This window comes from Ambystoma mexicanum, chromosome 10, assembly GCF_040938575.1.
Source record: "Ambystoma mexicanum isolate Mex_15411 chromosome 10, UKY_AmexF1_1, whole genome shotgun sequence".
Lineage (NCBI taxonomy): Eukaryota > Metazoa > Chordata > Amphibia > Caudata > Ambystomatidae > Ambystoma > Ambystoma mexicanum.
The window spans coordinates 270,135,625-270,154,236 of NC_090932.1; the positions used below are offsets into that span (position 1 = coordinate 270,135,625).

General features: G+C 44.2%; 1 protein-coding gene across 1 annotated transcript in view; it reads right to left on the reverse strand.

Annotated features, from left to right (window-relative positions):
* Positions 1–3,323: 3,323 nt before the first annotated feature.
* POLR2D (RNA polymerase II subunit D) overlaps positions 3,324–18,612 on the reverse strand; it is a 226,857-nt gene continuing 211,568 nt past the window's right edge. Inside the window, exon 4 of the mRNA XM_069617827.1 lies at positions 3,324–4,011. Within this exon, the coding sequence (XP_069473928.1) occupies positions 3,933–4,011 (79 nt within the window). The 3' untranslated portion in view covers positions 3,324–3,932. The remainder of the gene's footprint in view (positions 4,012–18,612) is intronic.

Here is an 18,612-nt window from a genome sequence, read left to right on the forward strand (position 1 = left end):
ATAAAATTTGATTATTTTAGTTCATGTTAAGAACTGGAAATTAAAGTGGTAAGGTGCAGAAACTGCAGAGTGGGCACAAATCAGAGCATCACCTCTTAACCAATGTGTGATCTACATCTCATTTGATCTTGTAATGTCTAACCTGTCAAAATTACCAGTCCCCAAACCTTTCACAATTGTCACCCTTCAGAGTGATTTCATTTTCAGGATGTGTCCTTCAAAAATGCCTCACTCATGGTTTCACTGGCTATATTGTTGCTTCCTAATAAAGGTGAGGATTTATGTATTGCAAATCACAGCCACTTGTTTATTTGCTCTCTAATGGCAACACTGCTTGAAAGCCACGTCCCTCTTCTAATCTCAGTCCGTTTAGATACGGACACCTTCCTGGCAGCTTCTAATCTTCATACACTATGTATGCTGTGGTATGTATTGTCTTCTCCTTGCTTCCAAGTGGTCTCCTGTATTCATAGTGGAACACTTTTGCACTCTGTGGGGCTGCTAATCTGAGTAGTCTGTCTATTCTGGGTTATGTGCACCCTTTTCATACCATCTGTTTCCTGCATTTGTTCTATGGCCAGTATACCGTCTTGTGGCTGCTATGTCCTGTACCTATGCTAGAACACAAGCACCCTTATCATAACACTGCTAATGTTGCTCTTGAAATGCTACTGGTTTATCTTTTTTTATCGTTCTGATTACAGCAAGAATTAAGAGGGTAACAAGAATGAAAAGGTACCCATACTTATTTTGATTGCTGCGAGGCAGCATATCAAGATTTGGGTGGTGATCATGAGGACGGGGGAGGGCATGCGACCAGATATGCTTATCCCTTAATTACATTGGTTCGGTGGAGTCCCCTCCCCTCCCCCCACAAAGGTGTCCATGTACCGGGCCCTAAAAGTGCTTAAAATGGCCTTGCCTATATTGCCAAAGTCTTTAGGCATCAGAGAGAAGTGGGTCAGAAAGTCAAACCTAGGTTGTGGCAAAAAGACGAGATGCAAGGAGGCTGCCCTTTTTTGAAGAGAGCTATTCAGAGGAAGAGTGCCTTACCTATTTGTAGGTGCTGAAGTGAACTTAATGCAAATCTTGTCAGAACTAAAATCTGTTTTCAATCACAAAGTACTGAAGCTGTGGTGGTATATCTGGATGTCAGTAGATGCAAACTTCAGTAGTACAAGTGAAGTAGAGTATTGTGAGACGAAGGTTAATGTCCTCCTGGTACGCGTTTGTAGAAGTGAAGTTGTTGAAGTAGAAGCAGTAGTACTGTGAAGTCATCCAGATAAACCTACTGTAAATCCTCAGTTATGAATAGTGATATAATAACCGTTAAACAAGAACTGTGTTTCACTAACAACTATAGAAGTTGCATTTCTTTTGAACTGTTGCACATCTTCTTGAATTATTGGAAGTGGTGGCAAAGCATTCTGGCTGAGAATACCAGGGTTCGAAATTGAGACTCTATGAGTAGGAGCTAAAACCGACTTCCTGGGTGTCGGGCATCAGCTTGCTTGCAGGCGCTACCACAGGGGAAACAGAAGCTACCACAGATGCTTCTTTAACTTTTCGTCCATTTTGTATGAACCATTGTGTTTAAATGAGTAGTAATGTGTTCTAATTCTCGTTTATTAACATTCTCAAATATTCAAAGTTAGTGTCACATTTACATGTTTGGAAGGCACCATTTGGCATTAGGAGCCAAACGTAGCTCCTGGTAGTTGTTGGTTTCAAGCTAACCAGGCTCTACTATGCTAGATGCAGGATCTAAACAGCTCCCGGCTCCCCTCAATTTTGAAACCTGGAATACCATTGGTGCTGTTTTGAGGAAGTGGAAAGTCCATATTTAATCAAGAAGAACAGCTTTGTTATTGTTGGAACTTTGATTAACAAGACTACCTTGACATTGAAATATCAAGAACTGATCTGAGACTATTTTACCTACGTGGATTTCCTGGTTTTCTTTTGTTGAACATTGGAGCTGAATTAACATTGAATTCGGAGGAAGGGAACTCGCCCAGGTTATTGAGAGGTTATCAAGAAACTGTGAATGTTATTATTTATATGCCATATATTTTCTTTGTATTTGATGTTTAAGGGTGAGGGCCCGACATCCTATGTTAGTGCGTTTCCCTTTAGTTTCTTTAAGCAGGGACATCCTAAGCAGAGTAGGGATAGTGAGGCATTTAATATCATTTATCTTACTTTAATAAAATGGCATATTTTGAACAAACAGTTGTCCGCCTCGCATTGCTGAACGCTCACAGAGGGTGGTAGTGAGGGTCATAAGAGTGATATGCTAGGAGAAGGGCGCAGGAGAGAAGTGAAGGGGTGTGAGAATAGTGAGTGACTATTGGGTGAGGGAACAGGGCACTATATCACTGGAATGGTGAGCAGGGCACTATGTCCCTCAGTAGGGGCTTAGAAGAGCAGCATGGTGAGAGGTGAGTAGAAGGTTTTAGCGAGTGGTGTAGGAACAGTAGTAGTGGGGAGAGGAACAGTGTAAAGGGGGGAGAGTAGGGGTGTGGTGAACAGAGTAGTGGGGAGTAATATCGGAGGGTAGAGGTAAGCAGCAGAGGGAGAACATCAGCGGGATGGAGAAGGAAGAAGGAAGTGTCAGCTGGGCAGAGTATGAGGGATGAGAGTGAGACGAGATGAGGGAGGCCTGTAGAGAGACATAGGTTGAGGCACAAAAGCGCAGAAGGATAAGAGTGTCTAGAAGGCACAAACTCTTAGCTAAATTACATTAGGGCAATTCGAGCAGGGATGACCTAGATTGCTCCCAGAGGGAGCTTTAGATGCATAAGGGGTTTGCCCTTAGGCCATCACGACAAGGTAAGACGAGAGAGAAAGAGGGGCAGCGTCCCGCACTCCAGACCGGTGCCTGTCTTTATACTGTATAATCTACCCACTGATGAAGAGAACTATCGATACACTTGTCGCTGTATTATTTTTAATAAAACCATTGAATCTTCCTGGAGACTCAGCGAGTAAATGCAGTATGTCATAGTAACAAGATGGTTTATTGGCCTCCGGGCTGAGAGCAGTGTGCAACATCTACATTTTTCATACTGAATAATTATGTCATATTGGAACAAATGTGGTGATCGGGCTAGCTGCTAAGAGAAACAAAGAGTTTTGTCAAGAGAATTATATGACCAGGTATCAACTTGTGCTATGATCTAGAACCCCGAAATAAACATACCAGGATTGTTTACTTCGATCCACGACTGGATTTTGAAATGGAGCAATTGCTTTTTTAGGTCTCCAATTTGATGTATGAATGATTTTAAAATATAGAAAATGAAACGAAGAGGAGTTGGATGGTAATTGTGTTCCAGGTTTGTGGATTTTCTTTTATTTTAACTGAACTTTTCCCCGATAAAATTATAAAATGAGCAGTACAAAAAGAGCATATTTATTACAGTATCACAATGGTATTAAGAATAATAAACAAATCATTCTTCACAGCTAAACACTTTTCTGCAGAAAAGAAACGGGCTTACAGCAGTGACACACTGAAATCTGCAACAACTGAATGTGAAGAAAACAATATACCAATTGGAGAGAACCCAATTCCAGACAAGAAACAGTGGGTATACAGGGCAACTCTTACAGGCCTCTAAAAGGGTGTGGAGTTTATTAACCCCACAAACAGGACTTCCCTGTTCCAATGATATTAATGTGGTATACCATTTAAACTGGTATACATTTTCAGCTTAAGATCCAGCAGCAGGTTACAATTTTCCTTGTGGTGGACATATGTTGTCCGCTAGTTGTCAATACAATCCACAGGAAAGGGGTATTTTCCAGTGAGGAGCATCCGGCATACACTGGAAATGGCTCTTGCATCAGTCTCATGGGCATACAGCATAAAAGTCTTGGATCATAAGCGTGGGGTCAAACCACATTTGCTAAATGCATGTACACCATTGCTAATACTGGAAGCTCCTCTTTGTCTGAATGTCATCAAGTATCTGCTGCAGCTCCTCATCCTCAAATCGTCCTTCAAGGCTGCAAGAGTAATCAACAGAGATTATGTTAATGATTGCTGTGAACATCACCAAATAATTAATCCATGTTCTATGGGGCCTGCAAAAGGTAAAGGGTCCTGACAAAAGAAGCACTTCTTTCACAAAGCCTCTGCAAAAATATTGCAGTTTTTTACTTTTACAATGCATACAATTAGAGAATCTTGAAATGATTGCCCTGTATCAGATCTTGAAGCAAGTTTATCAGTTGAGACACAAAGCTACTTATAAGCAGCCCGTTTCATTCATTCTAACCTTTTGACAAAAGGACAACTTTAAAAAGTTACTAAATTACTCTTTTTGGTTTAGCTTGGCTTGGTTTTAGGTCGACCAATGTCCAACTAAACCTAAGAAGAATCGCCCCTAAAATCAACAGCATTGAAGTGCCTTTGATGAAACACCTTCATGTGCTCAAAGTTGGTGGGATCCATCCATCCAATCCCACAGCTGCCTTTTCCCTCAAAACATATTAAAGTGGCTGTCATGCCCCAAGTTTAATACTGGGATCCTAGGGGACTAAGATGGTTGTCCATTGAAGGTGAATGGCAATAGTGGTATCAATCCTAGTTACCAGGAGAATGACAGATGATGACCAGGCAGGAGCATGGCTACTAGCATGGCCAGTGCTGGTTCTTCTCACCTAATACCCAAGGAGATTTTTGTAGGACATATTTTGTCATTTTTCCATGTGGCCATTTAATTGTTTATGTATTATAAGTTGTGTGTTTATTTTATTAAGACATCTACTTGCTTTGTAATTGTTTGTATGTCGGTGCTCTTAAGCCTCAGGGTCAGTGAAGTGCGGTATAAATAAAATCAAACCCAGTCAGCCCCCTTTGACACAGATCACACGGTACTTCTACGTTGTGTATGACAAAAGAGGCATTTAAGGAAAAATGTGAAAACTGTTCAAATGGGTTTTATACACCCATGCCAAGAGTTGTTGCTTGAAAGGGTCATCCAATATGCAACAGCTTGCAAATTATTGAAAAAAACACCTGCAATCAAAAAGGGTGATTTGAAACTATCTAATTCTCCAAGTCCTGTGTTCCAAATTTTGGGGCTCTTAATCAATCACTTTAGTATCAACATCTGTTTGTGACCTCTACACGCGTTTCTCCACTGTGGTTCTAGTGGATAGTCAGGGGGTTTTCTACAAATAATTGACATCTAAACATTTATTTTAAAAAGGCCATGAACGAAAAAATATAGTGAAGTTTAAGTACTGCATCTCAAAGGAGAACATAGTTTGGCTCTATAACATATCGTCATATTTCTCCAAATTAAAAGATAACTCACCCTTAGTAGATTCTTGTGTATATGTTGTAGGTTTTTCCTTACTTCCAATAAGTCTATTTAGTTTAGTTGATATTTACCATGAAGGCTGGTTGTTTGTCAAAATTGCCTTCATGTTTTAGGGGTAAGCCTGTAAATATTACAGAGGCGTTTTAGTTTCAGTTGTCTACAGAATGGGGGATGCACCACTAACAGTAAGGTTGGAATTCTCATATTTCTTAAAGGGATCCTTTCTTACCTTGTTTCTGCTGTTAGTCGGATTCAGTTGACCCCATGAAACTTTAAACGCTGATCCGTGCTACAGATCGGCGATTCAAAATGGCCGCCCATTTATGAGTCCACGCAATGACGTCATCGTGTATTGCCGTTTCACGGCCATCTTGGGATGGAATGAACGCTATGCTCTGCCTGCGATTTAATCTAATTAATTAAATCTTCATTTCTGCACATATGGGGTATTTAGTACTTAGAGAAATTATATAATAGCTGCAAAGGGTATATAGAAAACATTATTCAATTGTATCATCTCCATCTTAAGGGGGAAATATCGGAATTTCCTGAGCTTCGTTTTGTCTCTGTATATTGTTATTTTTCTAAAGTTATTACAGGTAATAACAAGTCTCATCGTCCTGATTTAAACCGAAAGTACATGTGTGTGTAAGGTTGATCCATTTTGCTTCTTTTCTTCTCAGTAGTAGTTCCTTGTTTCCTCCTCTGGGTGGTAAGTTAACTTTCTCTATTCCAAAGAATGTTATCTGGTCTAAATTGTCAATCCCACGTTACATGTGGAAATGGTTGGCCATCGGATATTTTGGGTATTTATTTTTGATGGCTCTCAAATGTTCCATTATTCTTAGTTTGAGAGAGTGTACCGTGCTGCCTATGTATAATTTATTGCACAGGCAGTGTAGCCATATACGACAAATTTGGAGTTGCAGGATCCTTTTGGTTTTCCCATTGGGCAGGAAGATTGTGTCTTTCCCATTCTTCATTTGAGGGCATATTTTACAACTGCCACATTTATGGTTGCCCTGAATTGACTTTAGGCTCCACATTGTCTAACGTTTTAGGTCCTTGTGTAGGTGTAAAATAGCTGCGGTTAATTAGGTTCTTAATTGTCAGTGCCTTTCGAAATGTCACTGCTGGTTCCTTGTCCAGGTATTTACTTACATCTTGATCTAGTCTAAGGATGTACCAGTGTCTATTCAGAATTATCCATATGTTATGTACATCCGAGCTATAGGTTGTAATTAGTCTTAGTTGGCAATTTGGGTCTTGAGATGCGTCTTTAATTTTGTTGGTAGGTAGGTCCCTACCTTAGCTTTATAATTGCTTAGTGAGAGATGTCTTTAATTGCTTTTCTTCATATCCTCTTTGCCTGAATTTTTCCATCATGTTTTAAGATCCACATTATCAGTTTAATTTGTGTGGATGGTTGCTATTGGCATGTATAATGCTATTTCCAGCTGCAGGTTTTATGTATAGAGTAGTGTGGATGATGTTCTCCACATAATGTTCTAAGTCCAAAAAACATTATTTCTATACTCTCATTCATAGTTAGTTGAATATTGCATTTGTTGGTGTTCAGAAATGTAACATATTCAAGGAGGGATGCTTTGTCTCTTTACCAGATAAGGGAATAGTTTCTTACCTGTAACTCCATTTCTCCAGCATTGGTATCTTAAATGGATTCACATGCTTAGAATATTCCCCGTCGTCAGACTGGGACCCCTCGGTACACTTCTAAAGCCGTTTTCCATAGGAAAAACTTCCAACACTTTTGTGTCCCGTCTATGTCGTTTTGGGCTGCTTACCATGCCCCAATCGGACGTAGCGGTATAAATGCCCCACCCCCGCGGCTCACTTCAGATTTTAACCCCTCCAAAGTAGAATGGGGTAATACAAACATATACATTGCATTCAGGGGAGGCCGGCGGGCGCATGTGAATCCATGAAAAATACCAATGCTGGAGAAATGGAGTTACAGGTAAGAAACTATTCCCTTCTCCAGCATTGGATCTTTCATGGATTCACAGGCTTAGAATAGATTTTATAGCAGTAATCCTGATATGGCGGTGTGAATGCAATCCAACATTATCCCAAGCATACATTCCTCCTTTTTTTTTTTTAAACAGCAACTACAGGTTAGTTTAAAACCACAACCACAACATTAATGACACTAACCACCATATGCATTGGGATATATATATATAAAGGTAATTTCCCTGAATAGGGCATACCTCACTGAAACAAATGGCTCAAGACTGCTCGTCCCATCTGCATGTTGTCCGCATGCTGCCGTTCGAGGCAATAATGGCGGGTAAATGTGTGTGGCACCGACCACGACGCCGCCTGACAAATGTCCGTCAGCGGAATCCCTGCCCACAATGCCGCCGAAGACGAAGTTGATCTTGTGGAATGAGCTCTCGGACATCCTTCTAGCGGTTTCCCCGCCTTGGAGTGACAAAAAACAATCGTCGACGAGACCCATCTAGGTAGTCCTTGTTTTGAGATTGCTTTTCCTCTCGTCGACGGACCATAAACTACGAACATTTGTTGCGTAGTCCTGAATTGCTGAGTCTGATTAAGATAACATTTCAGAGCTCTCCACGTCCAAAGTATGGAGGACTTTTTCCGCAGCCGATGAAGGAGTCGCGAAAAAGGTAGGTAGAACAATTGACGAATGTTTATGATAAATAGTAGGACCTTTCGGAATAAAATGAGGGTTAGTCGCCAGCACTACTTTGTCTTTAAAGAACCTCAAGTACGGCGGATCTACGACTAATGCTTGCATCTCCGAGAGATGTTGTGCTGAAGTGATAGCTATCAGAAAAGCCAACTTCCACGATAAGAACTTCATAGACGAGGAAGCCATCGGTTCAAAGGGGGCTTTCATTAGCCCCGCCAACACCAAGTTAAGACTCTAGGTCGGAAGAAAGCGTTTAATCTGTGGAAATGTACGGAATAAACCTTTCATGAAGTGCTTTATCAGCCTATCACTAAACAAGGGGGACGACTGTCTTCTCCGCGTGAATCTTGAAATGGCCGCTAGGTGTACTTTATCGATGAAAGTGACAGCAAATATGGAAGAAGCTGTTCCGGAGTTATATTCAGATATTCAGGGGCTGTAATCCCGGCTGATTTTGACACCAGACGCAGAATCTCCTCCACTTGCATGCATAGGAAGTGTTCGTGGACGGAGCTTGTGCGGCTTGCAGGATTCGAGGGCAATCCGACAAAATACTCAGGGTACCAAACTCCGAGAAGTCAGGAGCCAAGCTGTGAGGTTGAGACTGTCCGGGTCGTGATGCCACACTGTTCCCTTGTCCCGGGACAGGAGGTTCGGGACTTTCCGAAATGTTATTGGTCGCGCTATTGACAGCTGCAGCAGGTCGGAGAACCATGCTTGTCTCGGCCAATAAGGAGCCACTAGGATCACTCGACACCTGTATCTGTGAATCCATTGCAGGGTCCTTCGTATGAGAGGAAACGGGGGAAAGGCGTACAGAAACTTGTCCGTCCACGGGAAGGAGAACGCTTCCCCCAGCGAACCTATCTGTGGCCACCTGCTGGCGTACAGTTCGCATTTTCTGTTCTCCTTTGTTGCAAAGAGATCCAGAGGAGGATTCCCCCAATTTCTGAAAATCTCTGACAACTGCAGGTGGTCCATTTCCCTGCTGAGGGAATCCGCTTGCTCGTTCTTTACTCCCGGAAGATGGTGGGCTATGATGGTTATATTGTGTTGTAGAGCCCACTGCCATACTTTGAGCCTTGGTGGAAAGGGTTCTGGAGCGAGTACCTCCCTGTTTTCTCAAGTAAAACATTGTCGTATTGTCTGTTAATATTCTCACTACCGAGCCCTTTATGTGCGGTAGAAAGGCTTTCAGGGCCCAACGCACTGCCCTCAACTCCAGTATGTTGATATGCAGGAGCGATTCCTCCGGCGACCACCGACCTTGCGTTTGGAGAGTACCCATATGTGCTCCCCATCCAGTCAGCGACGCGTCCGTCACTATGGTTACGTGGAACTCCGGTTCTTGTAGGGGTACTCCCCTGGATAGGTTCTGGAAGCCTTGCCACCATCGAAGAGCTCGCAGGAGCTCGTTGTTGACGATCAGTTTGTCCGACCAAAGTCCCTGGGACTGGGTCCATCGGTCATGAAAAGGCGGCAGTTGTTCACTAAAGGGATGCACGACGCCATCGCGCCCAGTATCGACATACATCTCCTCACTGATACTTTGGTGTTGACCTTCCATTGTTTTGCCAGCTGGTCGAGTCTGTGGACTCTGTCCACGGATGGTTTTACCAATGCTGACCGAGTTTCGAACTGTGCACCCAAGAACACCAAGCTTCTCGACGGAGTCAATGGGAACTTCTCGAAGTTTATTGCAAATCCTAGTCGTCACAAAAGCTGCATGGTGGCCTGTAGACTTGCTTGAGTTGCCATAGGGGACGATCCCCTCACCAACCAGTCATCGTGGTACGGGTAAACATGTTGCCCCTGTTTTCTCAACCATGCTGCAACCGGGGCTAAACATTTCGTGAACGTCCTCGGGGAGGATTTTAGTCCAAAAGGAAGCACTGCGAACTGGTAGTGAGTCTGGCCGACCATAAACCTTAGGAACTTCCTGTGCCGTTGACGCACTGGTATGTGAAAGTACGCGTCCTGAAGGTCCAGCGGTGCCAGAAAATCCCCTAGTTGAATGGATCGGATGACTCCCTGAAGTGTGAGCATTTTGAATTTTTGATTTTTCAACGTTTTGTTGAGGTCTCGAAGGTCGAGAATGGGACGCCATTTTCCGTTGGGCTTCTTCACTACGAAGCATCGGGAATACACACCCTGACCCTCTGCAACACAGGTACCATTTCTATAGCCCCTTTTTGTAGCATAAGCACTAGATCTTGTTTTAACACACTCAGGTGGGGTTCAGCCGAAACCGCTGGTGGAATGTGCGGGGGGTTGCTTTTGAATTGCAAGGAATGCCCGAACTTCAGTGTCCAATACCCACTGATCCGTGGTTATCTGTTCCCATTCGTCGACACAATGCAATACCCTGCCTTCCAGGATGTTCTGACGCCTGTCATTGCTGGTCATAAGATTGCTCATCTTTCGACGACGAGTAACCTGTCCTCTTCCTAGAGGCTTGATAATCCAGACGTCTTTTCGCAGTCTGAGAAGCCAGCCTGTAACCCTGCGAGGAGTATGTCGGTCTATTGAAAGCCGGTCCCTTGATGTTGAGAACCGGGAGTTTCCTGATGCTCCTCAAAAGGGGCGAAATGAACGAAAATGTCTTCCACTCTGGAGGGCACCCAGAGAACGCACCGTGTCCGAGTCCTCCTTCGTGCCCTTTAAGGCCTCATCCACCTTGTCGCCAAAAAGGTGGTCTCCCTCAAAGGGCATATCCAGCACCTTGTACTGCACTTTAGGTCTAAAGTTGGTGCATTTAAGCCACGCCTGTCTCCGTAGAACCACCCGGTTGTTGATCTGTTTAAATCCCGATTCTTCTTCGGTACAAGCCTTACTCATCATGGCATGGAAAGACCCAATGTCGTCCTGAGGCGACGGCTGGGATGGGCTTCTTGGAGCTTTGATCTCCGCTTCCGACTCCCAGGTTGGCTCCCTAGAGGGGAGAACAAAAATATCCAATATGGACCTCCTGTCCGATTCCAGCAGCTCTCCTTCCTCCGGGCGTGCACATGGGAGGCCTTCACAGGCCGGCATTACCGTCAGCACCGTCGGAGCTGGTCGATAGGAAGGAGCCGGCTCGTCGATGTCCGGTATCGTCCGAGCTGCCACCTGAGGTAACTTCACATCCAGCTTCTTTAATAAGGTCTGCAATGTAGATAGAACTTCCAGCGATAGAACAGTCTGAGGGTTAAGCAACAGGGTTATAACCAGGATATTTGTCCCACTCGAAAGAGTCAGTCTGCTAACCCCTTGTAACCACAGCTCCGCAGGTCCAGCTACCCTCTCACACTCGTCGTCCACAGAGGATATGGACAAGGCCACCTCCTGCTGCAACAAGGATTCTGGTAAAACCGGGTTGTAAACTTGCTGCCGCCAGGCCTCCTGTGGAATCTCCGTTGCGAGGCTAAACTTTGCCCAGTGGTCGTCATTGTAGCCGTCGTCGTCACCTGCGGCAGAACACCAGACGAAACCAACTGCGTCATCGGTAGCGAGGGAGTCGATGACCGCCCTTCCCGTCGACGACGGTGGTATCTGTGCAGCTCCTGGAGGCGTTCCCGCCTTTTTTGAACTAGACCTTGTTTCTCAGACTCTCGACTCGAGGATGATCTATGATGATGACCTGAGGAGGACCTTGACTTCTCTTTACTCTCCTTTTTTGATGAGGACGATGAGATTTTCCCTTTTAGTGAAACTTCTTTTGTGGAATGCTTCTCCGAAGACCCTTTCTCCGCAGGGCACGGTTTCTTCACTGGGGGTGAACGGCGGGACCCCCCCCCCCCCTAGGATATTGTTGTTGAGGCCAAGCTACGCGTGGAGCCTACCTCCGAAGGGGGGTACACACCTGCTCCGTCGTTCAACCAGACCACCAACCGCCGACTTCGGTCTTTAAGAGTCTTCTGGGAGAACCCCTTACAGATGTCACACTTGTCTGCCGAATGGTGAGGGTGGAGACAATATATACAGTCCACATGGCCATCTCCTTCATACACTTTCTTTAGCCTGCATGTAGCGCACGGGCGGAAAAGAGCTTTTCCAGACATTAGGAAAAAACACGACGAAACAACCTTGTCAAAATAGTAGAAGACGCGAGGTGATCCCACTACTTTGGAAGACGGTTGAAATCTGAAGGGAGCCGCGGGGGCGGGGCATTTATACCGCTACGTCCGATTGGGGCATGCGTAAGCAGCCCAAAACGACGTAGACAGGACACAAAAGTGTCGGAAGTTTTTTCTTATGGAAAACAGCCTTATAAGTGTACCGAGGGGTCCCAGTCTGACGACGGGGAATATTCTAAGCATGTGAATCCATGAAAGATCCAATGCTGGAGAAGGATATTGTCAATATAGCATACCCAAAAAGCTATAGTCTTGTTTTCAGTGAATGCTGGGTGTTGCCACGCATACTCCGTTTCAAAGTATCCCATAAAATGGTTAGCATAAGGCGGGGCAAATTTGGCGCCAATGGCTGTTCCTTGGCGTTTGTTGATAAATTTGATCGCTGAAGCAAAATAGGTTATTGTTTAATGTCAATTCCAGCATCGATATGAGCATCTTACTTTGCGAATGATACCAGGGTGATCTAGATTTAAGGAAATGTTCTGTTGTATGGATTCCCATTGAATGTTGGATGCTGGTATAGAGGGATGTTACATCTAGTGTGACCAGTCTGTAGTTCGGCTCCCAGGAGATGAATTCTAGCTTCTGAATAATGTATGAAGCCAGGCTCGAGGCAAGAGGTTGTAAATGTAAACCGATATATTGGGATATCCTTTCGGTAAGTGAACCGATTCCATTAATTATTGGTGTTGCATGGTGGGAAATTATATTTCTTATGGACTTGGTGGACCATTGTCTGCAATTTCCTTTATACAACCCATACCAGGAGTATCTACATTTCCCCTTATTAAACTACTCCATCTCAGGTGCACTTTAGAGTGCTGCTGGGACCAGCCCTCGTCAAACTGGTTTAATTTGTTTCCCGGCCCCTCGACATATTTCCTTCAGGAGTTTGAGTCAGATACATAATTATGTTGATGGTACCCTGGTTCTCCTTCAATCTGGAGGAGGCCTGGTCACCAAGGCCATTCAGTTAGCAAAGTCTATAGAGGCAGGGGGTTAATTGTTGACATAACTTATCAAAAATTAAATCTCACTAGTAGAAATACTTCTATGGGTTTCTCCTTTAACACCATCATATCAACCATTTCAATTGACATTTCAAGTCCCTGCCCAGAATCAGCAAACCAAGTTTGCAATCTGGCGGCATAATTATTAACACTGATCTGTTTCTTTACCTTCAAATCAGATTCTGGCCAGAAATATTTATTTTCCAACTTCAAAATTTGATAAGACCTCTATCCACCTTCAGCTTCAGAAATTCAGTACATTATGGTATATCGTAGCAATGAGATTACAGCAAAACAGTGCATATGGTAATCCCACAAGCGAGTAGTGCACAAACATCAAACTAGTGCAGAAAAGGGCCACAAGACGACTAGTCCACCTTTGCAGGAAAACCCATTACTCTTGCCCTGCACACATGTCCCTGGCTCCAGGATACAGAAAACATTAGTTTAATACACTATGCATTACGCATTATCCAGCCAATAACAGCCTTGGCTGAACCCCAACTTTCTCATCAAATTGTTTGCACACTACATTAGCAGATGAGCCCTTCATTTATCCTTTCACATGGTGGCCCTGAGATTTTGATACACACACACATACATATATATCTATATCTATATCAGAGGAACAACCTTTTCCACTCTTGCATCTGCTCTATGAAACTTTATACTCAATGACCTAGAGCAGAAACAGGGAACTGAGGTTGTTGAGCAGTGGCCCCAGTTTCTAACCCTGGGACACCAAGGGTCTCTGGGGGAAAGCAATACCCACTCACTGTGTGAAGATATAACAAGCGGGAGACCCCAGAAACCCTTCATATGACAAACTGACATGCCTCCTAAGATCCAAGACTGATGCTATGCAGCCACCCCATCACAGAAATGCAGCGAGGAAGAGTAATTACAGTATAATACTCCACAATTTGTTGCACAGCCATATTCCTGAATATGGCAGTCCTTCATCCACCCAACCACACACCCCCTAGAGAAGGTACTGATGTACCCCCAAGTTTAATTAACACCACTAATAACAGCACAAACAGGGGTTACCACTGCACAGAGGTGCAGCGCTATGCCCATACCTGCAAGCATTCTCTTCCACTTCCAATGGCAGAAGAAACCTTCAGCCAGCAGCTGGTTGCAAACACTGGCGAGACTCCAGGTCCCGCCAGAGAGCTGCATATGAGCGGTATTCCTTCCACCAGACTTCAAAATATTGGCACAAACCTTTAAGCCTTCAGTCGCCGCTGTGCAGCACATTAACAGGCACAAGAATTACGAACAAGAGACTAGAATAGAAATCAAATACAAGGGAAATCACTTAAAGAATAAGAGAAACCACCAGTCGGGCATATTGAAAAAAAAGGGAATAGCTAATAACTAAGGAGTTTCAAAAGAGAAAGGGGTAGGCGTTCGAGGATGACAACTCAACGATCACACTTGACAATTAGCCTAATCAGCCAACCTATAGAAGGGCAACGGAGTGTGCAGTGAGTGTGGTCTGCTGTGGAAGCCAGTTGCATGTCTGTCGTTCTGTCCAGGAGTTGTTGGAGTCAGTATTCACCGACTATTATTCAATTCAGAGCCACCCCCTCAGAATCTCGAACTCTGCGCAGAGCGCTTGCTGAGTATGCAGTGAGTGAGGTCTGTGGCGGGCCGACTTTTTTTGCTAGATCATTTGGAAACTTCAAGGCCTAAGAAGGACTCTGTATTCCCTTGTTCTCTTCCCGCTTTGAAGCACTTCACTTGTGTATAAGCGCTTTACAAATAAACAATTACAATTATTGGAGTCAGGTGTGCGGGAGCTCTTTATTTATTGTGAGCTGAAGAGTTGGAAAGTAGCTCTTGGTTGCAGGTGTCTCAAAACCATGCCTGCTTTGGTCTCCTGATTGGTTTATATTACTCCTATCTCAATGTCGAAGCGCAAGGCTATTAACCCCCCCTCCCGCCCCCACACGAGCAAGCGGCGGAAGAAAATGGCAAAGTTGACGGACCCTATTGATCTAGCATATGCGCTGATTGAGGAAATCGCTTTGCTCTTATAGGACATTGAGCCAAATGATTTGGGTATGCAAGGTATCAGAACTGAACTGATAAAACAAAACCAGAACCACAGTTCACCAGGCAAGGAACTGTAGAAACAAAGTGATTCTGGAAAGGATTAACATTTCACCAACAAGCAAAAGGACTGCTCTCCCATTATTTTATAAAAAAGTCATTGACTTGTGCTGAAATGTGGGAGAAAGCGAATAGTGTTCTAAGTACTGCTAATGTCTTGTTGCCTGTGTTGTTAGAGGCAGGCTTGATCCTGCTGGGTTACGAGCTTGCAAGCCCTCCCCCCCCCCAACCCCTCCTTCACAGAGCAAGGGAAGAAGCTAGGTTATCCTAGTTGAGTGTAACATAATACCCGACCCACTGAATTTTAACCTAGATGGTGAAGCAGTTTCTCAGGAGGACCATGGGACAACCGTGTCAACAGTGGTCCCTTTGTTTAACAGTTTTTTCCCCCCCCTGAACTCACTAGGAGAGGGATTGGAGGGGTAAAAAAAAAAAAGGGACGGAATGCCTGGTGGGAGGAAAGGAAGCTGGTGGAGGGTAGGGAAAAGGAAGGAAGAGGAGTGGAGAGGGATTCAAATGATCCGTTGTTCCATCTGAGGGGTGAGGGGGGATTTTTGGGGGGCCAAAGCTGAGGTAAAGGGGAATTTGAGGTCTGTTGGGACACAAGTGGACAACAAAGTCTGGGGTGCGATCTCAGTGAAAGCTGGGTGGATCCATTAAGCAGGGTGAGTATTCTATCTGGCATGGCTGTAACTGAGGAGGCTTTGAAAACATTTTGTAATGTGGAGCAAGCCCACACGGCCCTAGGGCTGGTGGTTAAGGAGATGGAAGCATTGAAGAGCTTAATAGGTGAAGTAAAATTAGAGCTGGGTGCTTTTGTGGGCAGGGAACAATTGGCACAGAGATTTGGGAAGAATGACCCTGTGGTAGGGGTAGTTGAAAGTTGGGCACACCCAGCTAGTAATGCCCCTAGGAGAATTTAGCTTTTTTCAGATGAGCAAAATCCGAGGGACATGCCAAAAAGGCAGGCCAGAAGATGAATACCAATTCTTTACCTGCCCAGCAGGTCCCCAGTGCCCAGCATTATAATTCCAATTTATTCCTGAATAATGTTCCTAGAGTTCAAGGTCAGTACAAAGAGGCTGGGGAGGGTATGATTAACAAAGTATGTCACTGGTTGAGATGGAAGAGGGGCTGTTTTATCAATTAATAGGAGTGATATAGTTCAGTGCTCACTTGTTCCCCCTTACTCTGTTCAGAGACTTCATTAGAGTGGAGATAAAATCTGATTTATTGGTCGATGGGCTGTTGGCCATGGAACAGAGGACCACGTCCACCAGTTCACTGGAGATTACGTTTAGTCTGAAACCTCCCTCATTGTCATCTATTCACCTAGTGGCAAAATCCCCCATGGCTATCGGTGGAACCTTCAGTAAAAACGGTGGCTGTGCCAACCCCCAGTAAAAAGGGTTGTTGTCCTGCAGCAAATTTAAGAAAAGGTCCCCTTTTTGTACGTATTCCGGCCAATCTAAGTGAGGACTCTAAACTGGGACCCACTGCCTTACCCAGGCCTGCCATTGGGGGTTAAGTTGAGTGCTTCACCTGAGGGACTTCCAGTTGGATTGCCGGGGGTGCTGCCCACTCTAGCCATAGGGCATTGATGCTCCGAGGAAACATTATGTGAGTGTGTGTTGAATGTATCAGTGACAGGGAGTATGGATTGACAGAAGGTTGACTCTAGAATAGCCCCCCCCCCAATACTAAATCACATGGCTGCCAATGATCCCCTCCCTGAGTTTCAATCTGCAACCCCATTGGGTGCTTTAACTGCAGCCGTGCACATGTCTTGGCCTTCAAAAATATATGGAAGATGTTACCTGGATGGATGTGGTGCGTTCCCATGATATAGCCGCGTTGCAAGAAACTTGGTCCCTTTAGGATCATAACATTCAGGGTCTTGCTGACTTCAATATCACTGCAGTAAAGCGGATGGGAGGGCGCCCTAGCAGCGGATTAACCCTTTGGGTGAGTGCTAATCTATATATGTCAATAAGTATGTATCCAACTGACTCAAAGGACTTTATGGAATTACATTTGCGGTGCCCCGATGGGTCAAATCTTTTGCTTGTTAATATGTATAACCATCAGGGAAATCTTGCTAATTCTCCATTCCCATCATCGGAGAAAAGGGTTTGTTCATTTATTTTTTTCATTTATTTCAGCACACAAAGCCCAAAAGGCATACTGGCGCTCGTTCCAGTAAGTGCATGGTACAAAATTAGCAAAGTGCAAGAGCATGCATAACGGATACAGAATGCATAAGTGTGTGTGCAAGCTAGAAAAACCACACCTCATGGTACGGCATGGCTACATCAGACATGCAGACAGTTACATGGATGCATTATCGTATGACTGGCCACAACAATTTGATATGGGGATACCTGCCCCTTCCAAGAACTGGACGACAACACCTGCAAGGTACGCTGCTATATGGCCATGAATTGGGAGAAACTCCAGAAATCTCTCCTTTGGTGCATCATCCTTTACATATCGCACTGTAAAAGTCAACTGATTGATGTGACAAACATCTGGAGTTGAGTCCACACTAAGTGAATAATAATTTGCTTCTCTCAGTTCTGAAATAATTGCAGAGAAAACCTTTTTCCTCATAAGTGTGAGGAATTCTTCACAAATATTTGCTGATAGGAGGGATTTCCATTAACAATATTTCCATATTTTTTCATGCGTTCGTCCAGGAAGGGATCAAATTGGCTGATCAGCTCCAAAATCCCTAAATAATTCCCATTGCACTGTGATCCTATAATCTAGCTCCTCCGAATGTTAGAACCTGCGATTACATGAACTTTACAACTGCTACAACTCTTACGTAAATCCTGCCAGTAGGTTTTCCCACGTTTTAACTGTTCAGCTAATTCTGAGTTAATGCGGCCAGTTTCCTTTTGACGTTTCCAAAGTATTAGCATACACTTTTCATGCTCAGGACCATGTTGATAAATGCAGGAATATGGATGCCTCCAGTAATTAAAACCAGTTGTACTGAATGAAGAATCAGTACTAGAAAATAAACGGCAGACAAAGAAGTAAACTGAACCTTGTGATGAGGAGTAAAACAACCATTCGCGGTTTACAAGTTTGCCATTCCGCATTTGTCACTTAAATACTGCTTGTGTTAAGCATCTTTTTGTTTTTTTGTCACCAAGTTCATAAACATGGGTTGACTTGGAAACATTGCTGTTGAGCTTTTGGCGGGCTGCTGAACCCTTTTTAATCCAAAAGTACAGTCATTTGTGTGCGATAGAATGCCATAGCGCAGGATCTGTAGAAGAACATGTGATCCTCACTGGTGTAGTTTCCAATATTCCTGCAGGCTGGGGAATGCTGCTCAGCCACAATTT